Source organism: Triturus cristatus, chromosome 3_1 (assembly GCF_964204655.1).
Source record: "Triturus cristatus chromosome 3_1, aTriCri1.1, whole genome shotgun sequence".
NCBI lineage: Eukaryota > Metazoa > Chordata > Amphibia > Caudata > Salamandridae > Triturus > Triturus cristatus.
In genome coordinates, this window is record NC_140583.1 from 831,411,115 (window position 1) to 831,435,371 (window position 24,257).

The window sequence follows — 24,257 nt, forward strand, 5'->3', positions numbered from 1 at the left end:
ACTGGAACCCCTGAACTGCGCAGATGAGCTGCGACCACCGCCATCACTTTCGTGAACACCCGAGGGGCGCTGATAAAGCCAAAAGGGAGCACGGTAAACTGAAAATGCTCGTGGCCTACCGCGAACCGCTGGTAACGCCTGTGGGCCAGCAGGATGAGGATGTGGAATTAGGCGTCTTGCAAGTCCAACGTTACCATCCAGTCTCCAGGGTCAAGGGCAGACAAGACCTGAGCGAGCGTCAACATTTTGAACTTCTCCTTCAGGAGGAAGCAGTTGATGATCCTGAGATCCAAGATATGACGCAGGCCTTTGTCCTTCTTGGGCACCAGAAAGTAGTGGGAATAGCAACCACAACCTACTTCTGGGGCAGTAACTCGCTCAATGGCTCCCTTGGCCAAGAGTGCTGAAACTTCCTGTTGGAGATGGGTCAGGTGATCCTCCGACAAGCGATGGTACAGAGGTGGCATGGATGGAGGGGTTGTTTTGAAGGGGATGGAGTAGCTCCTTCAGACTATTTGCAAAACCCACCTGTCCGACGTGATAGTGCGCCAGTGGGGGAGGTGATGGCAGATCCTACCGCCCACTGGCGTTTGGTGGCTCTGAAAGTTCGTACTAGGAGGGTTTGGAGGCTGCTGCAACGGGGGGCTGTGGTGGACTGGCTCGACCGATGGCCCCCAGAACCACGGCGGTGGTTCCCACATCCCCAGCTGCGCTGGGGCTGTACAGCTTGCTCCGGCCTGTGGCTATGGGCGGGACGTACCGGGGCACCCCTTCCGTAGCCACAAAAGGGGCGAAAGGCAGACTGCGCAGGGCGGGTGGGGAGAGGCCCAAGGACCTGGCCGTAGCCCGAGAGTCCTTAAAGTGATCTAGTGCATTGTCTGCCTTGTCGCCGAATAGCGGACGGCAATCAAAGGGCATGTCCATAAGTGAGGATTGGACATCTCCGGAAAAACCAGTCGAACGCAACCAGGGGTAGCATCGAAGGGCTACTGACGTGGAAATCGTCTTGCCAAGTGCGTTGGCGGTATCCAGCCCACAGCGTAAACTTTGCTTTGTCTCTCTCTTCCGCAACCACTCGAGAGAGAACGTCCTCCTCCGGGAACTGAGGCAGCACTTGCGCAACCGAGTCCCACACGGAGCGGGTGTAACGGCCCACTAGACATGCAGTGTTTACCGACCGTAGTCCCAAGCTGGAGGAAGAAAACCTTTTCTTCCCAAGGTGGTCCAGCTTTTTGGATTCCCTGTCCGGGGGAGCGGTAGGGAATACGCCTTTGGACGTGGAGGCTTGGACTACCAAGCTCTCGGGGGTGGGGTGTTGGGAGAGCAAAGTGGGGTCGCCTGGGGCCAGGCGGTGGCGTCGGGCAATCATCCTGTCCACAGGAGCCCCTGTGTTGGGCCTGGACCAGGTGAGCAAAAAGATGCCCACGAGGGCTTCATTTAACGGCAGCAGGGGCTTCGAAGAGCTTGCTGCCGGTTGAAGCACCTCTGTCAGGAGGTTAGTCCTGACTGCCACCGTAGCGACGCGGAGCCGATTGCCGGGCCTCAAGTAGCTTTCGGGACCACTCCCGCAGAGACTTCGGGGCCATGGTCCGGCAGTCGGAGCACAACTTGGGGTCGTGGTCGCGCTCCAAGCAGTAGAGGCACAGGCGGTGCGGATCAGTCACCGACATGAGTCGATTACAGGAACCGCAAGTCTTAAAGCCGGGCATCCCTCATGCACCAGGAGTCGATGGACTTAAATAACAACAAAGTCAAGAAAAAGTTCAGTCATAAAATGACTGGGGGTACAGCTCTCTCTGGATCTGCGCTTGCTGGTGCGGAAAAAGAAAGAACTGACGTCAGAGCGCGAGGGCAGAGTCTAAGTAGCTACTGCGACGCCATCCCGGACACCACCACGTGGAACGTGGAGTAGACAGACGCCACCTTCCGATGTGCAGGGGTACTGCTGACGAAAAACTTTCCGGATCCAGTCTGACGCCTGGGGGTAATCCTAAGGTAAGGAATCTATAACTAACTGTTTCTTTCAGATATAGAGATCACATGGGGCAGTCTATGTTGACTTGACACCAGTCGACTGATCAGAGCATCAGAGCGCGGCTTAGACGAGGTGGCCATGAAAGTGTACATGAGGGCCTCCTCCTAGGATGGGGGAGCAGGATGTTGTAAAAAAGTGCCCTCTTTTTTCATGGTTGCCCCCACTTTCTGCCAAACTGTTGATGTACTTTGACCGAGTGTGCCCTGGGTTCCTGCCAACCAGGTACCCAGAACCTATGTTCTTTCCCTACACTGCATTGATACAAAACCCAATTGGCACTCTCTGGCCACATGTCTGTCCTTTGTAAATGGCACCATAGGTACGAAGGGCACTGGGGCCAGAGAAGGCCTCTAAGGGCTGAAGCACTTATTGTGTCACGCTTAGAGGACCTGTACCTTTACACACACACTACCATTGCAGGCTGCGTGTTTTGGTGCAGAACTAATTGAAGAGTCGACATGGTACACATCCCTGTGTGCCATGCCTACAACCCACTGCCCTGGCATAGGTCATCCACCCTTCTAGCTGGGTGCACTATACCAGTGGTGAGGGTACAGGTGCATGAGCCTTGTACCCCTACAGTCTCTAAACCAACTACTAGACATTGTAAGTGCTGTAATGCCATTAAGAGTATATGCTGGTGGGAGTTTGCCATTACGAACTCCACAGTACCATAATGGCTTCACTGAAAACTGGAAGGTTTGGTATCAAACTTTTCAGCACATTAAACTCACACTGTGGGATTTAATGAAAAATGCACTCAGAGGGCATCTTAGAGATGCCCCCTGAAAAACAACCTAACACTAGTGTCCTGGCTGAGTGGCTGCTCGCCAGCAGCCACCACCAGACATGTTTCTGGACCTCTTGGTCGAGAGCCTGCTGATCTCGAGGGTCTGAAACAATGCACATCCTGAGACGAGGTGCCAAGCCTCATCCCCCAGGATGGGCAGGGTCCACAAATGGGGAAGCAGCAACGGCTTGCCGCCTGTGTGAGCAATACCAGCCATTTGCTGCTTCCAGCAACTGGCCCCCACTGGTTCTGACACCAACTTTGGGCAGGATAATCAACGAGAAAACCAAGTGAGGAAGGGAGGTGTGTCCACCTTTACCAACCCCACCCCTCAGGGGGTGGAGGCCAGGTGAAGCACAACTCTCAGTTCCCGCCATCTTGCAGATGGGGGGACCCAGCCAACCAGAGAGGCCTATGCCTCCCTCCTACTGGAGGATGGAATAATAGGGGGTGTACCCACCTCAAGGAAGGGACCCATTGGTCCCGCTCTTTACCTACCTGTAACACCCCTAAATCTAGCATTTAGGGGCAACCCTGAACCTTGCCTCCTCAGACAAGAACCGACCAGAAGAAGAGAAGAAGGACCGAAGAAGCCGTGCTGAACTAAGAAGAGGAGGACACCCACAGACTCGGCCCCAGCCCTACCGGCCGGCCCCCACCTCAAGACTGTTCCAGGGAAATCCCTGTGTGTCCTGCAGTCAGCAGCCCCCAAGAACCCAAAGGACCTGCCCTGTGTTCCAAAACTAACACTTTGTCTTCCATGAGAACCGGATTTGCTCACCCACAGGCTCTGGCTCCGGCCAAATACAAGAGTCTGCACGACTCAGCACCAGACGCCCACGGCCAGAGTTCGAGGAGGTTTCCCCGGTGATCCTGCCCTGAGATCTGGCGATCTCGGACCTGTCTTGAATCTCCAATCAACGCCTGCAGGCCCTTTCTGGAGGGCCCCCCCGACCGCGACTGGAGCTGGCAAGAAAACCCAATGCCTAAAGACAACCCTGCACCTGACGTCCCATGGCCTTGAGTGGCCTGACGGAGTCCCAGCATCCCTACTTGCCTCTCCAACCGGTGGTAACCTCCAGAACATCTTCGCCCCCGAGCCTGCAGTGTTTGTTGCAACCGGAGACTCCCTATTGAAATCAACAGGGCACCCAATGCCAAAACAGCACCCTGCACCTAGCCGCTACTGTGCCACTGCGGGTGTACTTCAGGTGCTAACTTGGATCCCCTTTGCCCTGAGCCTAACACCAGGAGCTTTGCTCCCAGAACCTTGTGGCCTGCTCGTAAGCAGCCACCAACCGGAAGCCCTCTATGCCCCATTGGATAACATAGGGCCTCAGCACTCTGCACCTAGCCACCCTAGTGCCGCTGAGGGTGTTCTGAGAGTGCATCGACCATGGAGGAACCCTGGTTCTAACCCCAGAATACCAACTCCCACAAATAAGTATTTCCCTGCAAACCGTTAACTTCCTTTCCTTTCATAGGATTGCATTGACTGCTTTTCCTTGAATATTCTTTTAAGTGTGGCGTTGGTTTGTATGAAACATTGAAAAACTGCAAATGTACTAAACGTGAATTACTTACCTTTTGTCTAGGAAATGTCTCAGTGTGATATCTAGGCATATCACACTGATTAGCAAAAGTAACTTAAAAAGTAATCTAAAAAGTAATGTGCACAGTAATCTGTAAAGTAATTTAAAAGTAATTTCAAACTGTTGACTTACCTGTAATTCAACCAACTGCGTTTGAATGTGCATTCAACGGTAATCACTGCATACGATTTTGCAAAGTATTATTTCCCTTGGCTTGGCTTGGTTCTAGAAATACAATAACTAAATAATATTTCTGATACAAACAAATTGGTTTGAGTGCAGTCTTTGAGTGTGTGACATCATTTTTTGCCTGAGTGTGTAGAAAAAATGCTTAACACTACCCTCTGATAAAGCCTTACTGCTCGCCCACACTACCACAAATAGAGTAAGGTGCAATCTACTTCTACCTCTGCCTACCTTTGGGGTTCCACTGGACTCTGTGCACACTATACCTAATGTTGGTACAGTATATACAGTGCCAGATTCCTACAGACATATGTTTGAAATGCAACCTACTCTTATGTTCGACAACTTAAAGCTTCTCCTCCCGCTCCCAGATTGCTTCGGGGTGCATGAGGGCACGTTTATATCAAGACTAAGTTGTGATCGGAGCCAAAGCACTACAGATAAATGTTTTGTGGGCCCATATGTGAAATGTGCTTCCTCACAGCACATCTTGAATCCTGGAGTTTTCGGGGGAGACACTGTCCCTAGTACACTGTTCGAGGTAAATTTAGAAATGGTCATAAGACCAACAAAGTTGGGAGCGGAGCTCGAGATTCATGTTGAAGGGCGCAGAAAGAAAGGTGCTGCTCTTAGTACGCAGAATATATGTATATCTGTTCTGTCATTTCTGGGATGGTATAGAGCAACATGACATCACTTATCGGCACACGAGAGCACTGCTGTAAAATTCTCTGGATCCAGTCTGGTACCTCGGGAGGTTTTCATAAGGCATATTCAAGCCTGCCTGATTTGGTTTCTCTTTGGCCGCTCCCTGTTACTCACGCCCCTTGTGGGAGCTTCACTGAGTGGTTTATTAAACCCTTTGTTTACATTTCTTTTTAGTCAAATAATTGCAAAGATCCCAATCTTGGTGAGCAAGTTATTTCTGTAAAGTCGTTCTCCATGTACTGTAGGGCTAGTTACCATGTAAGCATGAAGTCATCCTGATCAGATTTCTTTTTTTTTTTAATGTATTTTTATTAGTTTATACTTATCTGAGATCATACAATAACATCAGAAAACATTTATGCGACAGCATGATGCCAAATACCTATCATTAATAGTTATTGAACATTATACAGCAATCAGTTGCCTATCTTGAAACGTTTGAAACAGCATTATTATACTAATAGAGCAACCACAGTAATATCCGGTTACATATTGCCGATAGACAGGGCCACCAGTGGGACCACGATACAAGTGCTATCATAGGAAACAGGCACATTATTCAGGAGCTTCACAACCGCATTCAGATCGCCAGAATTGAAATGCAACAGTCGCCATGCCTTACTGCTATAAGAATATTCCCCCCTGTAATGAGGCTTTCGCAATGGCTATGTTATATGATTTACCCTGCAATCCCTTATCATGATCAGATTTCGAGATAAGTATCTCGTGCCCTTGAATGCTTTCATAATCTTTCGAAGACAATCTTGTTTTTCGTCAGTAACCTAGTAATCTAAATTTGAAGGCCCATTCTGTGTTTCGCACATTTTTTCATGCTTCTGGTTTCATACCTAGTACAGTCAGTTTCAGGTCTGCTGGGATTAGGAAACCCAACATTTATTTGATAGCTGCAAGGACTCCTTTCCAAAATAAGGTCAGGAGATAGCAGTGCCATCACGTGTAGAGGGTTCACGGTCCCCTTACAATGCCCCCTGCTTGTACCTGAGGAAGTCCCAAACCACTTTTGAGTTTCTCTGGGGTCATATACCAAAACACTAAGCCGTACCTCTCTGTGTAGGAACAATTGTTTGTTGTATATTTCCAATAGGTTTCCTGGTCTTTCATTGAAAAAATGTGTTTTCAGTGATTTTGCCATATAAGACATCTTTTGGTCTCGCATGGATTCGAGCATATTTATAGACAATGCTCCCTTCATCCTTCTCAACATATTAATGAATTTCATAAAATTCTTTAACTTATCTTCCCGCAGCTACTTTATAAAGGAATACATTGTCCAGTATTGTAGTTATTGGTAGCAAGCCCCCCCCCCCAAGATTAAACACTTTTTGCAGCTATCAAAATATCGTATCTTTCCATTTTTATATAGATCTGAAAGAGTAGTGCAAGATCCCTCTTGCCATGCTTTCACAACTACTCCTAACATTGCTTGGGTGAATTCACCAGTGTTATGAATGGGTGTGTACTGTGACACACGTATATTTCTAAAAGTGTACCTGTTACTTGGCATGCACACGCTCCTTTTAGTTGTGAACTCTTGTGAAGCAACAGTATACACCAAAGCAGCTAGCCCAGAACTGCTCAGTATACACTGACCCAGTGTTTGCTAGAGTATCTTTGGACCCTAATATTCATCACCTGTAATTGAAATGTGTGGTAGTAAATTTTAACATCGGTGAAGCCCAGTGCACCTCTATGTGTAGGTTGCATTATGATCTTCCTAGAAACTAAGAAATAATTAGCCTAAACAGGCACATGGTAGTGTGTTTTCCCCAGGTTTTGATATAACAGCTACTTCCACATCGTTCATGGATTGTGACACCCGTCCAGTTTCATCAGTGTCGGGTCAGATAAGCTCGAAATATTTGATAAAATTCCACAGTAATTCCACCAGGTCCTGGGACTTTTATGGATTCCACATTGTGTATGGCTTCCTTGACTACCTCATCGTTGATTTGGGCTGTCAAAAATTCTCTTTGTGCCTCTGTTACCGTAGGAAGATCTATTTGCGAAAGGAAGGGATCTTGGTGTGTGTAAATCTGGGCCTTACATATACAACATTGCATTGAATTGTCTAAACTGCTACCCTTTTTTCCCAAAAACAAGGCCGTCACTTTTGTCTTCTAATGTTAGGATCCTATGTCTTGTGATTAGTTCTCTAGCCAGAAGGTACAAACGTTACTTCCATATTCATTCATTCTGCCCTAAAGTGCAAGTAGGGCTTTTTCTGACCTGCTGAATAGTATTGACCTCATAGTTTAGTTACCTTGTGTATGTCTTTTCTAGCACCTGATTATATATAATTTTCTTCCGTCATTGTCAATTCATGCTCGAGTTTGTTTTGGTGCAATGTTCTGTTTTTCTTGCCGGCTGGGAACAGGGCTAGAAGATTAACCTGGACTACTGCCGTCAGGCTCCCCAGAAGTAGTGTGTTGATACTTCTGGTGTAACACTAGTGTCAAGATATTTTTTGATTGTCCGAGCCATCTCTTTTTCTGTTCAGCGTATCACTCATTACGTTTGCCTGGTTTCCATTTTGATGTATCTATCCCTTTTAGTGTGCAAGCGTCCAAGCCAATGGGGCGTAATCTGATATTGAAGTCACTCCTATGTGTGGCTCCTGAAGTAGTGATCCCAAGTCCCCTGACATTGATTATGGAATAAATGTGATGCACATGGGAGTAACTGGTATAGTTTTTCTCATTATGATGAGTCTCTTCCAGGTGTCTAACAGCTCCAGATCTTGCATTTGTTCTAGGATATTAGTCATGTGGGTAGCCGGAACATATCTTTCAGAGGAGCAATTCAGTTTTGAGTTAGTGACTTAATTAAAATCTCCCCCCACGGTTATATCACTTTTGGCACACCACTATAGTTTTCTTAATGCAAACTGAGTGAAAGGCTCTTCAGCCTAGTTCAGGGAATAGAAGGGAGCGACTGTATCTATGTGCCTAATTTAAACTTCACAAAGGCACATCTTGTGTGTTTGTCTCTTAAGGTCTCTAATATACCCATCCCTAGAGAATTTCTAAATAGGATGGCCACTCCTTTGGCTTTATTTAATGCAGTAGAATGGATCTGGCGATTATAGTGTCTTTTCTTGAATCTAAACCATTCCCTCTTTCATAGTATGTTTCTTGTTAAAAAATGACCGGTGTTATGTTAAATTGTTTTTGTAAAGCACAGCTTAATATTTAATTTTAAACACACTGCACAGAATGGAAAAATCCTTGTTATGAGGCTTTAATCCACCTTAGTGCACAATACAGGATTATTTTAACTTAGAGGAAGACCTGTGTTGTGAGCAACATTACCAAAACAAATAAAAATGCATGATACACATCTATTTGTGGTGATGTTGTACCGCTGGCAAAAAAGATTCGAGGGGCTGTAAGGAGGAGGAGAATTGGTAGCAGTGAACAAAACATGTTTTGGGAGTGGTGCACGTGGTGGCCACATACCTATTCCAATTCACTTTTACTTGTGGGGTCTTCACATTTCCCCCATGGCGTTGTAGCCTATCCTGAGGACCTGAACACCAATATGCTTTTTAGCCTTCAGTTGCCCAAGATGGATGATCTGCTATAAAAACATGTACTCAAGCTCCTACTTGTCCTCTCACAGCATTAGCCTAAAATGCAGCATTTTCCTGATTAACAATGATTGGTTGGCTCACTCTGCTCAGAAACCAGCTGGAGTTGCCCATAATCATTAGCATGGAGCACAATAATGCACTTTTAAAAATCTAACAGTTCATGGGTCAAAATGATTTGAGAGGCTGGACACAAAGTGACTACTATTACAATGTTTGGTAGTATTACAGGAGTATTATATTTCAAATACAGACATTATTGTGCTTCATTGCATGTCACAGGTTTCCCCCCCCCCCCACTCCCTTCCACCTCTGGTGCTGGGCATTATTGGCTGCCCAGCATCAGGATTCAAGGATCCGGACAGTTGAGGATCTGCGGCAGGATTAAGTGATCACAGGACTCACTGTAGGATTTGAGGATCCTGAATTTTATAAAGCATTCTAGGGGCTTGGCTTTCTTTCCTGTTGATGAGAGGAATGCCCCAGCTTCGTTTCTGCTCTTCACAGGTGCTCCTCTGCTTGGGGCTCAGATATTCACCTGTGGTTCCTGCCTCTCCAGCCGAGATTACTTTCATACCAGACGTTGGAGACATCTTTTCAAACGCTTTCTGTTTGATGCGCTTCATGAAATTCAATCTGCAGCCTCGCCTCAAAGACGCTCCTTGAATCCTTGGAATTATTCAGCCTCTCCCAGGGCTGTCATAAAAGGCTTCCGGCTAGATATTATTTGTTTGGATTCTGGCTCTCTGTTGGGTCCATGTGGCTTATCTCCTGGACCTAAGCACTGGGATTCTAGTGCGCTCTCAAAGGTGTTCTTTAACAACCATCTCTTGGACTCTGCAGTGCTAAATGCACATCATGCATGAACCTTTTTTTCTCATTGGTGTATAAAGTTATGGAGCATTAAGAATTTTGAACATGATGAGTCTCATGATGATTCGTTTGGCTCTGACACGATAAAGGTACTGTGGCAATGATTTGCTGAATGTTTACCATCATGCAACAATTAACCCCTTCAGCGCTCATGACGGAGCCACTCCGTCATGAGCCACGGGTGCCGTGTGCTCATGACGGAGTGGTTCCGTCATGCTGCGGCCGTTGGCCGCCGCTCCTCCCGCGCTGCGCTGATTCCCCGCCTGTGCGGGCGATTAGCGCAGTGGGCGGAGTCATAACGGAACCACTCCGTCATGAGCACAGCTCAACCGTGGCTCATGACGGAGTGGCTCCGTCATGAGCACAGCGCCACCGCGCTGCCCCCAAACCCCCCCCAGCGCCGCGGCGGAATTCCTGCCGCGGCGAAGGTGTTAAAAGAGTAAATCATGTCCATGTCTCATTTTTTGTGGAATGTCATTCCTGAAAAATTAATTCAAAGGAAAACGTTGAGGTAAGAGCAGGGTAACAGAAGACTTGTGTTCTGTTTAGTATTTTAAAAAACTGTCACTAGAGTGCATAAAATCCAAGCGAACCTCCATCTGACGCAACACGCTATGTAACTACAAACCAACAATATCTCTTGTGTGCCTTCTCTCATATCATCAATTCCTCTTCCCCGTCAGCGCAGTCTTGGACATGTTTAACAGTGCTGACAAAGAAGGGGGCAAGTGGGTTCCACATTACTCCCCTATCATTCAGATCTACAGGTTAGTGGTGATTTGAGTGTGCCATTGTAAACATTAATCACTTTTTGCTGTCCAGGGTCAGGTAGCCTTGAGTTATCAAATAAGGGCCTATTGAATGGCCTTGAACCTATACGTCAACACGAGGGAGACTACTATCTGTTTCAAAAGACTTTAAGATTAGTTTTAGATGCACTTCAGCTGGGTTACTCACATGAGTAACAGTACCTAATTCAAAGAAATATAGAGTACAGTTTCGGGGCCAAGTCGAGGATCTTTGGCATATGTGCCAATAGTATCAAGGGGCCGTCTGGCAGCACGCTCGAAGGTGGACATAGCGAATGACCAAATTAAAACACATGCTCATGCATAGTATCACTTTCTCCCCCAAAATTGCGAAGAACCACTGGGTGTCATCAATATACTTGTCCTAAAAACACCAATGACCCAGGCTCCCATGCTGTAAGGATTGAGGTTGACTGAAGATTAGTCCACTCAGTGATGTTGTCTACTGTACCATGCTATGCCAGCTTTCATTGCCTCGATCTCTTTAGAAAATGGTAGTTCGAGGGGAGGAGCCAAGATGGCGACCGGAGCAGACGCTTGAGCGCCCGGCTCCGTCGGTCCGTGGCCTCGGACTACTATCCTGATGCTCATCCTTGCCGATTCTCGAGGTGCACCGTGTGCAAAGACGCGCTGACCGCGCTGCTGCTTTCCCGGAGTCTCAACCCGCCCGGATGCCCGAGTTCTGGGTGCTTTTGTCCTCGGCACTGAACCCTGCGCCCTTACGGCCTTTGCCGGCCTCCTGGAAGCTCCGCAGTTACCGGACCAGCTAGCGCTAACCTGAGCCCCGCGGTCCCGATCTCGCCTTGCACCATGGATCGTTGCCGGATGAGCCCGAGGAGAGACGGCCGGACACCTTCTGCATCCTGTGCCTGACGGGCTGGAGCTGTGGGGTGGGCCCCGGTGCGGTGAGTCTCCTGCCCCGCTCTGAGGACCGAGCTGCGGGGGGCTGCTGCCCCCTTTGCCTATTGCCTAGCCAGCGGCGAGGGGGACCGGCGAGAAGATAAGCGACTGTCGGCCTTTCCTGTTGCGGCGTAGACCTGAGGGGAATTGACCCCTTGCCACGACCCCCCCCCCTGGCCAGTGCACCGTATAGCGGCAAAACATGGCGTTGAGTGCCTGCTCGCGGCTGGGGGGTGATACTCCGGTCTCGCCCGCTGCCCACTTCGCCCTCCCTCTTCCGGACACCAGCTCCACAGTGCCGTCCCGGATTGCTGCTGATGTTGGGGCCCAGCTTCCGCTGACATGCGGCTCCGTTCTGGCTGTCCTGCGGGACTTTCAACTACAGATGTGCGCTGGCCTGCAGGCGCTGAGTGAGAGGTTTGACCCCATACTGTCGGCTGCGGGCCGTGAGCGCACTGTTTGTCATCCACAGGGCGTAGGTCTCCCGGTGCTCTTGTCCTCTTGCGGGGACGCAGCGGCGGTGTATGATTGTGCTACACTGGTGCCTTCATCTAGCGCTCCCGGCGCCCAGGGTCCACCGCTCTCCACCTCAACTGCGGATACTTTGTCCCCCTGGTCATGGCAGCCTGCTTCATTGTTCCCTGCCTCACCGCGTCCGCGAGGCTATCCTGCTGAGCGATACCTAACGGCTTCGAGGGACCGTCCGCGGTGGCCCACTGCTGCCTTTTTCTGGAACTCCTGTACCTTACTTGCCAGGTTTGGATTTTATGTGGTGCAACGAGGGACCCCAATCGGTGGTCGGCGGCCATTTCGTGATCCTACTTCATCATCCTCTCACAAGCGGCCATCTTGTCTTTGTCTGCTCGGGACATGGGGCCTTCACGCAGGAGCTGGTTTAATCCCAAGCCCGCGATCGGGCCAGGGCTAGACTGACTTCTATCGCTATGGTTATGGACGGGCTGGCCTGGGACTGGGACTGTATGTATGTTTTGCGCGCACTCGTCGCGACTTGTATCCCTTGCTTAAACTGTGGTGCCATGGTATCTTTGCATGCCGTTTTTTGGCGTAGAGGGCTTCCAGTGTGTGGGGGCCATAACTGGCTGATGGTTCGGGGCGCTCTGGTGTCCAGTGGGCTCCTCCCCACCTTCTTTTCTGCTTTCTTCCCTTCTTTACTCTGTTCCTACTTTCTCTCTTCTCTATATTTCGGGTTCATTGGGCGACAGGCACTATGCTGGGGGGGGGGTAGGCCGTAGCCTCCGCATTGGTGTAGGGTGGGGGGGTAATACTCTGTTCTCAATTAGTTCTATGGGCCTTTCTTCTTTTATGTCTCTGTGCTCTACTTTCTTCGATTCGGGGTCCGGGTGTGGGGTGGATCGAGTGGGGGCGGCTCTGGAGGGGCGCGTACTTGCTCATGTGACTATCCTGATATATCTCTGCACCGCCTCACTGATTGAGATTTTACTCCCATTGTTGTTCTTACTGATGTTGCTGCTCGCCCGTGTGGTGAAGCTATCTTGCGGACTCGAATCTACTTTGCTCTTATCCTTCATTGACTTTTTTTTTTTTTCTCTGATAAAATCATCAAAAAACTTAAAATTAACCTTCACCTCTCCTTCCCCGGGTTTCAAAGATATCTCCAGTATGTAACTTATAACCTGTTGTTAATCCTGACCGTTGATGCACGGGGGCTGTAATGTGGGTATCAGTGCTTTACTGTATCGTGGCCGGCCTGACGGTTGTAGGCCCGTATTTGTTCTTTTAAGATGCACGAATAAAGGTTTTTTAAAAAAAAAAAAAAAAAAAAAAAAAAAAAGAAAATGGTAGTTCTACTTTTGACTGTCTGATTTGGCATTTTGGTGACAAGGGCTAGCTAAATAAGGTGTCTTGGGAGAAATCAGCCTTATTTGGCAGTAATTGCTAAATAACCGGTGGATGGGTTAGTGGAAAAAAGGTGGGTGTGGTGAGCAACTTTGGGTGGATATGTGTGTATCGGCACATGTGTGTGTACGTCTACTGACTTCAATTGAACTCTGTAAACAGAGACCCAGAGACTAATTTATTATTGGCTGCCCATATTAAATGGCAGATATGTTATATAGGTCAGGAAATCTTTTTTCCCATCTTGGTCGTAATCAAAGATGCAGAATCAGTAAATTGCAGCCTTTTTAAAAGGTCGTGTTATGTAGATAAGAAATTCACATTTTAAGATTACAAAAAAACAAACTGACTAACTAGCACCATATCCATGTTCACAGGGAAGAGGGACTTCTCGAAAGCCAGAGTGAAGTCACCAAGATCTGGGTATGAACCGGAGTGATTTTCACGCCAGACAGGACATAAAACGGGGTAGTATTCCCATATGACACTCCCTCACAGTGTTCTAGCCTTCCCTTTTTTTAAAAAGCCAATTGGACATGCAACACCGAAGAGTTGCCCAGTTGTAAATAGAATAACATCTGAATACTCCTGGTTATGTCACATAAAACACAGTAGTCATGCAGATTATCACACAAGCATTCCTCCAGTGTATCGGGGTAGGCTACTTTAAAGGGTAGACACACTTTTCAAAGCCTCAATATACCCAATATATTTTTGAGTAAGAATTCCCATAAAGTTCTTCTCACACTCCATCACAAATCAAAGGGGCACTTTCTCACAACGGTTCAGAGAAACAGTACAAATACATCACCTACAGTTCTCTCAGGCAGAGAGGAACATTTCAAAATCCAAATAGCTCGTTTTGCCACAGTCAATGTCACTGACTAATAACAATGTGATTTGCAGAAACTGAGCCAAGGCCTTGAAAGTACAGGGCTACACAACTTGTCTGTTCAAAACAGTTATAGGACGATATACTGCACCTCTCAATAGTAGACGTTTAGGTGCTTATTATAAATGCTAAAGCATAGTAGGAAGGGAAAGAATATAGCCTATTTTTATACTGTTTACTTTCTGCCCATTTTAGTCACCAGAATTAAAGTAATATATGCTACTATGCTTTTGCTTATACTCTGCACTCGCCGGGCTTGAAATAAAACCTTCTAATACACTCAGACTTCTTGTGTGTGGCACTTTGGGGAAAGGGGACCTCAAAATATAACTGTGGTGTCTGGCAGATAAAGTCCATTCCCTATATAGATTCCTTCCAGGTAAGTTTGGGAGAGATTCATGGGATATCACCTGTCTGTTTTCCCAGCCCCAAAGGGTATGGTATACGCCTACACTGCTTCAGGGGTAAGGTAAATCAACTGGGTTTGGTAAGGACTGTGTTGGCACGCAACATGTGGTCTCAAAGAAACTAGAAAGTTCGCAGACAAGTGCGGTCCGACAAGACAATGGTAGGTGGAGTAGTCCCTGGTGTACCTAAAACTGTAATAAAGGTTCGCAAGAAGACTTAGAACTGAACTAGGTTCAAGACCGTAGGTTTGTATTTTTATCTATAGACTGCAATATTACCTCTGTGGGCATCCTGATGATAACTTTATCACAGAGTGCTCAGAAAGAGCACCAGCAAAAATGAGGTATCAAAGACAAATGTTTTCAGAGATTTCCTAAAAGATCTGCAATAAAGAGCAACTAGAGAGGAAGAGATTTTTTATATATTTTCACCACTCCAAAGGAAAAGGAAATTACTCCAATTCTGCATATATGAACCTTGGGTATGGCTCATGGGCAAGTCGAAGCCGGTCGTAAAAGGTGGTAGTAAAGAATAATTATCCTTCAAATATTTGAGTCAATTGCCATATATGGTTATGTGAGAGATACATTAGCTTTTTAATTTGACATGTTTGTCAAAGGGAAGCCAGTGTAACTGCATGAACGGTCTCATGCAGTGGAGTTGAACAGACTGCATGAGACACCATGTTGAATCCCACAGAAAGATCCAACACGATAACAATAGCCATATCCTATCAACCATAATTAATTCATCAAGGCCACCAGTGCTACCTCACTACCATGATGAGCACAAAAGCCAGACCACTTCTCCTCATGGATGCTGTTGACTTCAATAAGTGTGGACAACTGTGTATTCACCTCTTTTTTTGCCACTTAAGCTACAAAAGGCAAATGAGAAACTGCAAGCAGTGGCTCGAGACGGATACATATCCAAACGTCGTTTTGAGCAAAGGAATTAGCAGCGCATGTTTCCAATATTAATGAACCTTGGCCTTACAGGTGGTATTAACAGAAGCCACGTTTGGCGCAATAACATCAACTGACTGTATGAGAGCTCTTGGCAGAAAATGGGTCTGGTGGACATCCACACATTAGAGACCGGTTTACAGGGGTAGCATCTAACTCCGTAATTGGATTAAATTCTAGGAGTAGAGGCTGCATGGGACTGCTAGACTGGATATTCCGAGAATGTGTGACATCTAATGAAATTAAAGCCAAGTTTTAATTGGCTTTCAAGTAAATTTTTTGAAAATTTTAGAAAAGACTGCTTCACAAAATACTTGTGAAGAGTTGGTGGCATTATTACAGGATACTGGTTTTGACTCTTTTTTTATTTGATAATCTCAAAAAGTTCTTTAGTTTTATTCCTACCAGAAGATGTTCGGGCAAAACAGAATTCAAAATGTGTAGATTTCAACATCTGCTTGTAAGCTTCAATAACTAGCTTGTTCCTTGACCTACTGGCTTGATCATAATATTTGTGCAAGGCTCTTTCCAATCCCATACAAGAGCTTAGTTTTAGCTGTGTTTACATATTCTACGGGTTCAAAGGTGTTCTGCTGACCCAAGGAAGCTGGCACATGACTGAAAGAACTGATGGCTAGAACATGACCCACTTTCAGTTCTAAGATGGATGCCACAACAATTAGTGCAGGAGCTAACAGCTGTGAATGGACAAAGGACAAGCTGCAGCTACTTACACCCATGGTTGAAAACTAGAAGATCAAGCTGCAAAACACATTCTCCAGTAAAAAAAAAAAAAAACAAGGGATCAGGGGCTAAAGAACCAAGAATATTATCCACAGGCTTCAAAGGTAAAGCTTCAAGGACTAGCTACACAGGCCCACTGCGTGGGTATCAAGGACCTCTGGCACAGAGAAAAAGTCAAGCCAAGCAGGAAGAGCGCCCATCAACTTTAGCAGGCCAGAAATATCTCCCTTTGACTTTCGGATGAATCTAGTATATTTCATTAATTAACTGAAATATGGTCTGCCATTTTGGAGCTAGGCTGCTGGACAGAAGTATTTCCCAACACCTAACCACGGCCAGATCAGACACTATACCTCTAGCCATTTATTTCACTGCCAGCAACACCACTAGGCTCCCACTGACCTGGCCCACACAAGCAATAGCATCAGAAGATGACAGAGAGGTACGCCCTTTTAAAGTCGTCTCCTCCTCCTCCTCCTCCTCCTCCAACTCTGTGCCACTGCTGCAGATCACTGTCCTGGGGAAGTCCTACGTGTATATTTCCACTAACTTCACAGATTAGGTACTGCAAAGATCTCGGTGCTTCTGGTCTGTTTAATGATCACGTGGTTCCTTTTGCAACGTCCGCTTCAGATGCAATATATATGTTATATATAAATATATGTAATATAAATGCCTTAGACACCCAGATCATGAGAATAGCTGAGGTTTGGGTAACAACTCTAAGTAATGGAAGTGCTCAACAACATATGTCTTGACTCTCCCTACCCAACTGATCTAAAACACAGATTATGCTGCCTAAAACAGGAATCCCACAGCAACTCCATTTTACTTGTTACTGCCTGAGCCATTTTTGCCTTGTCCGTTTGACCTGCGAATTCATCGTTGAACAGCCTTTTATTACATAGACTAGCAAAATGTCAAAGAATATGTTCTTCCACATTTGCTTCAATGGCACTAACCTTTGGAATAGCCTATTCCTGGACTGACTACTGCAACAGTGTGAATGGAGGCCTCAGTGGCAAACTGGTGGACCATTTCGAGGCAGCACATAATAAGTTTTAATTAATATAAAAGAAAACTATCGTTTCACAATGGCCCAGAATCATCTTCAGTGATTGCCAGCTAGGCAGAGGGTCGAAATCAAAATGCTATGCTTCAAGAATTCTGATAAGTACCTCTCCAAGGTCATTCTTCTTAACCAAATGTCCAAAGTTGGCTTATATGAATCAAATGAAACTAACTGGCAAAATAAAGCTGCAAATCCGGGCATGTGTGCATTCCTAATTCACTGCTTTGGGGACATTGCTGAACTTGTCTAAAATCAGACTTCAGGAAATATTTTAAGTGCTGGAAGATCTTACGGATCTGTCAAACATTCTTACTTAAATAATCAGAAGCTGCTACCTCAAGGCCATGTGAGCACTACACAGGAACATTAAATGTTGATAGCATTAAAGAGCTCAACATTTGAACGTTTAGGGCATTAACAGATGTTTCATTGTAATGATATTCCACATCATTTTGGACCTTCTGACCTTCTCAACATGGTGAAGATAACCACAGTAAATAAGTGTTGTATGCTTAAAAGTCATTTCATGAAACAGAATGGCAAAAAAGAAACAAAAAGACCAGAAAAAATTACTGAAAACCACCACACAAACAAGCCTGGGCAAAGACAATAGGGTACGCTTATGTTAGAGATGTTGGTTTTGTCTGTCTTTTAGCCATGTTGTACAGCGGCATGACTGTTGTTCAGCATGGGCTGAGAGTTAGTGGTGTGGCGTAGAGTGCATTGGCATAGAGGAGAGTGGTTTGGAGAGGCACAGATTGAAGTAGAGTTTAGTACAGTGGCATGGAGTAAATTGGAGTGCACAGAGTGGAGTGGTAGAGATTAGAGGCATTGAGTGGAATCGTATGGAGTGGCGTGGCATGGAGTGGCGTAAAGCAGAGTGGCAAAGAATAGTGTGGAGTGGCTTAGAGTGGAGTGGCGTAGAATGGCAGAGTAGAGTAGATTGGAATAACGTACAGTAGTACAGTTGTGGGTGTAAAAAACGAAAGCGTTAATAGAGATGGAAGATAGGGTGAAAACAACATAAATAAGAAGCCACATGCCTTTGTTATTAGTAGGAAAGCACATTTCACGTTCCGGAAAACAGAAATGCTTAAAAAAAATAAAATGGTGCATTGCAAAAAGATGTGAAAGTACAAAAATGAGGAAGAACACATGTACTTGGCTCATGCTCCAAGGAGAAAAGAATGGAAGCCTATAGGAGTTAAGCAATCAAAAGACTGCAAATAAGAATAACAACGAGAGCAACTAATGGTATGCTGTGGGCAGATTAAAATCCCACTGAAGTGTAAACGATGTGCCTCGCAGCACAGCCCATGTGCTGTGTAGGTGAGACCCAAAAAGGCCACTGAGGAGCCAACTCCTGATGTTGCTGTTGAAAGAGATTTATTGTGCCACTTCAACACTTCTCAGTATGATGATTTAACAACAATTATGTGAATGATTCCATAAGTAGAGGTGGCAATCTGATCAGATTTTAGTTGAAGAAATTCCGAATTTTTTTTCCTGCATTTACTAACATTCTAAAGGCTGGATTCTACAGAAAATAGATATGTGAATAAGATGCATTACTTGAGCTAGGGTAAATCTTTTTTTATAACAAAAATGTAAGACTTTCGATGTCATACCCGAATTTGGCAGCAATATCATAAACTTGTTTTTCATGTTGCAGAACCTTCTCTCGGTCACCTTCAAACAGTAACGTAGCTACACACAATTGATTGGGATCAAATCCTTTAAACTGAAAAAGGAAAACAATAATATTACAACAAAATGAACTGACATAACTTAGGTTAAAAAAAAAAAAGATGAACATACATCTCAAAGTATTAATATCTCGGCTACGTTCGAAAGAAGAACTACAGCTATTGCTTACAAAAACATTCCTCTACACAAAGAAAGGCAACATTTATTTAAAGAGATACATTTTTAATTAAGCTACCAATTCAATTACATATAAAGTGGAGTCCTCTTTGCTTCAACTAGAAATTCTTTTAGCAACCAATTAGAATGCCTTGCAAAAAACAATTCAGTCTATGGACAATTAAAATGTGGACATTTCAAAAAGTTAATATGGACAGTGAGAAATGGATTTCAAAGACTTCTTAATACAAAGCATAATCATCATGAACTATCACATTGACTGTGAGGAGGTTGTATTGAAGTAATACTTCAATAGCCACATTCACGTCTCCTCAGTTATCCCAAGTACTTGTCAAAGGAGCTTTTCTTCATTTTGACAGTTTGCTACATTTGTTGATAAGTGTGGGAATGGAGGGCCTGGTAATACCTTGGCGCCTGGGGTGTCACCGGAAATTGTAACAAAAATGTGTGCTTGTTACCATACATAGACCACAGGTATGGTTACCTGGATGTTTTTGGTGAGCGCTGTTGCTGGCATACGAACAACATGTAGCTATGCATAGCTGTGCAGCATGCCTGAAGGAGAATTCACCAGAAAAAATAGAAACATAGTTCCAGGCAGTGGTCCAACACCCACTGAAAGAGCGTTACTAAAAAGAATCTGTATGGCTGGTCCCGTCACACATTTGAGCCACAATCTAATCTAATAAAGAATACTATTTACAATAATAGAATAAATGTGAAGAAAGCAGTAGAAGATTAATTGGATCAGGTACAGCTGTAGACCTTGTAAGATAATTGTACTGTACAAACAATTAATACTTTTGTTTAGATGCCTTCGATGCAGGCACACAAAAAGTGGTCATATATTATCCGGATGAACAGTAAGCTGCAAAGGTGACACAGTAGCAACGGGTGGATTGTTCAAATATGATCACCACACTTCTAGACTGGCGTAGCACCTAGCCACACCATTCTCCAAGGCGGCAAGAAGACTATAGCCTGCATTGTTTTACAGCAGGAGAAAAAATGTATCAAAATAAAAACAAAAAATACAATTCCTAGAAACCAGACTAGAACTTAATATCCTCCTACATAGACATAGAAATTACTATAAATTTGTCATTAAATTGATGGGGGATTTTAACATTCTACTTTTCTTGATGAAGGAAGCTGACCCTTCAGCTGCAGAAAGGCTAGCTGTCTTAACTCATCATCATCATCATCATCAGCACGCAATCTATATTTAGGTTAATGAAAATTAAAGCCATTACAAAACAATATAATAACCAGCTGATAGATTACAAGAAGACATTTACAATAAATGGAAAAATCGTATTTCACAAGCCCTAAAACTGGTCCTCAATACAGAAGTTAAAAATAAATATACAGACCACAAGGTTTATTGGCTAATTTTCTTTCCTCTTTGTCTGAGACCATATCAGCATGCCTTTTACACACAGATGAGCTACTCTGAAGAAAAGTTATATCTGTCACCAGATGTCTAACATAGCTAAATGCCATACAGTGTTTCACATTAAAGTTGAGCTCTCCCACATTAAGGGATAGAAGCTTTATGGAGAGGGGATACCTTCCGATATTTGGGAATTCAGATATAACGTCAGCCAGCGGTCCTCTTTGACGGTAACCTGGGAAGGGCCCTCAAGTCACAAGTGCGTTTCTGGAACACATTACCGCTAACAGTCACCATAAGGGTTGCCTTGTCCAAAATGGTGATTCTCCCCCGGCTACTGTATTACTTTACTAACTTGCCTCTATATGTCCCAGCGTCTTTCTTTGCAGCACTCTTTAGGCGGCTCAGAGACCTCATCTGGGGGAGTGGCAGACACCGGATGACACTGGCAAAGCTATACCTTCCAACGGATAGGGGGGGACTGGCAGCGCCTTGCTTTGAGCACTACTACTTGGCTGCGCAACTGCACTGGGTCGCCCGCTGGCTCGCGGCTAAGGGTCGGGAAGATACGGCGTCTACACTACCCCCACGCTCCTTAGAGCAGATACTGGCACTATTCCATCAGGCCACCAGGTCTGCGGTGCCAGCGCCGCTCCTCCGAACGGTGACGTACAGATGTTACCGCAGGAGCCTCTTCCTTACTAAGGCTTTGGTCCCTTACGTGCCAGCGATACCACTAGAGGGCTCCCCCAGCGGGATGAGGACACTTAAATCTTCCACACTCGCGAGCTGGTGGGACGCTGACATACAGACTTTGAGAGATCTATACTGTGATGGCACACTCATTCCGTATGAATCCCTGGTTGCAAAGGAGGGCTTACCATTGGGGAAATTCCTAATGCACCACTCACTAATTAAGACCCTGACCGCCAAATGGGGAGATATGTCCACACAACACAGCCAACACCTCACCATTCAATATCTCCACGTTATGGGGCAAGGCCGTCACCTGATCCGTTGGTTCGCGGAGTCACTGCGCGCTCACACGGCTATCACCCTGGAGTCCCTTCGACGCAAATGGGAGCTAGATCTGGGGAGGCCACTAGAGGACAAGGAATGGGAGCGGGTATTGAAGAGTCCAGTGCGCATCCCCAGAAACATGAGGTTCCGACAAATCCAACTGTTCATTGTGCATAGGGCATACCTTACACCTGAGATGATCAATAGGTACTTTCACCGCACCGATGCAGTGTGCCCCAGATGTGACGAACCCGGGGCTGGCCTCATTCACATGCTATGGAGTTGCCACAGACTGCGCACATGTTGGCACACAATCAGCAAGCTGCTACACGTAAGCACGGGGTGCGACATACCCTTTGACTGGACGGTATACCTACTGCACCATTTCCGTAGGACCCCGGCCACAAAAGTAGCATCCCGGTTCCTTGACCTAGGGTTAGTGGTCGCCAAGCGACTTCTTACCAGGAAGTGGAAGGCGCAGGACCCTCCTAACATACGAGCATGGAGACACTCACTCATTGCATGGGCCAGGGCAGAGGGGACGGCCATCTGGCGGGAAGAGATCCTGGGACTGAGGAGGGAGCCCATAGCTACTCAGTGGGAGGGACTGCTCCAAACACTTCAGCAAACTGTGGAAACATGCCCAGGGGGACAACAGGAGGGGAGGGATGAAGGCGCAGAGTAGGTGACACAGGTAAGGTTCACGTGCAGCTGTGGTCTTCCATGTACATTAGCAAATCCAAATGGTCATTGTGGGCGATCACAGAGGATGTCGCTGTAGGAGAGTAACAGCCAAAATGGTATGCTGTGGCGGGTTAAAGGAGACTTTGCGCATTCGGGCGCACTAGGCGCCCCATGTATACTTGCAATGCTCGACTCCATGTTTATGTTTGTAGGTTTCTAAAGCGCTCGAATGCCGAGGCGTCTTGGCGCGGAGGGTGTAATGACAGGGGACATAGAGACAAGATCACTCATATGGTTGCAAAGAGTCGAGTTTTTAATCCTTTCCTAAATACCTGAAGGTCAGATTGCAATCTCATGGTCTGAGGCAGGTTGTTCCACAGCCTCCACAGTTCCACAGTATGTAATCGTCCGACCGCCCCAGCCTTCTCTTCTGATCTTTGGGACTCTAACAAGACCCTGAGTGGCTGATCTTAGGGGGCGTGCAGGAGCATAGGATACAAAGAAACTTTTCAGGTCCTCTGTAGCACCGCCATAAACTGCCTTGTGCACATATGTAAGCTCCTTGAATTCTATACGCTGTTTTATAGGCAGCCAATGAAGAGATCGTATCCCTGCTGAGGTAGGCTGTCCTCTACTTAAACCCAGCAGAAGCCTGGCTGCTGCGTTCTGTAGTGACTGCAATTTCGACAGTTGACATTTATCGATCCCCAGAAACAAGGCATTGGAGTAATCCAGCTTAGAAAGAAGAAGAGCCACCATCACTGTTTTTGTAGTTCTGATGGAATGAAAGGAAGAATTTTTCTCAGTATCTTCAAGAGGAAAAAACATGAGGACACAAGACTTAACTTGGGCCCCCAAATTTAGTTTATTGTCTAAGAGGACGCCCAAGTTTCTAACCTTCTCTACTGGGGACGGACATTCTCCCGCCTCTGATGGCCACCATGATTTATTCCACAGGGGCAGACCTGGCCCAAACTCCATCACTTCTGTTTTATCTGTATTTATCTTTAAATATATTTGACCCATCCAGGACATGATCTCTGTAAGGCAGGAGTGAAATCTGCCCGCTATGGTTACGAGCTGATTGTTGGTAGATAGGACAAGTTGGGAATCGTTAGCATACGAGACCAAAACAAAGCCATGTTTCCTGATGAGGTCAGCTAAAGGTGTTACGTACAGGTTAAACAGCGTAGGAGATAGGGCTGACCCCTGCGGAACTTCGCAAGGAAGGAGAAAGCCCTCCGATGTCATACCGTCCCAAAAGAGCTTCTGCTCCCTGTTTCCAAGAAAGGAGAACAGAAGAGACAGGGCTGTTCCTCCTATCCCAATCTCCCTCAGCCGCTGCGCCAGAATCATATGGTTGACGGTATCAAAAGCGGCTGACAGGTCCAGGAGTACCAAGATCGCCTTCCCACTGCTGTCCACAGCTCTGCAAATCTCTTCGGCTGCCTTAACCAGAGCTGATTCTGTCGAATGTCGTGGCCGGAAACCATGTTGGGAAGGGTCTAACAAGCCATTAGTGTCTAAATAGGCTGTGAGCATTTTATTCAGGTATTTCTCCAGAACCTTGGCTGCAAAAGGAAGGCCGGCAATGGGGCGATAGTTGTTAGTGTTACCCGGATCCAAACTTGATTTTTTTAAGAGGGGGGTAACAGCTGCCCGTTTCCAGATAGCAGGGTACTGTCCAGATTTTATAATTTGATTTAAAATAGGTGTAAGATATTCACAGATCGGATCTGCTGCTCGATGCATAAAGGAAGGTGGACAAGGGTCAGACGGGAAGCTCCAGATTTCAGAGAAAGCAGGATGTTATTAAC

The 24,257-nt window shown here is 46.1% G+C and overlaps 1 protein-coding gene across 1 annotated transcript in view; it reads right to left on the reverse strand.

Moving 5' to 3' along the window:
- The window catches only part of AGPS (alkylglycerone phosphate synthase), an 815,346-nt gene that overhangs the window by 145,566 nt on the left and 645,523 nt on the right, over positions 1-24,257 (reverse strand). The window contains exon 14 of the mRNA XM_085645221.1: positions 19,088-19,200. Within this exon, the coding sequence (XP_085501347.1) occupies positions 19,088-19,200 (113 nt within the window). The remainder of the gene's footprint in view (positions 1-19,087; positions 19,201-24,257) is intronic.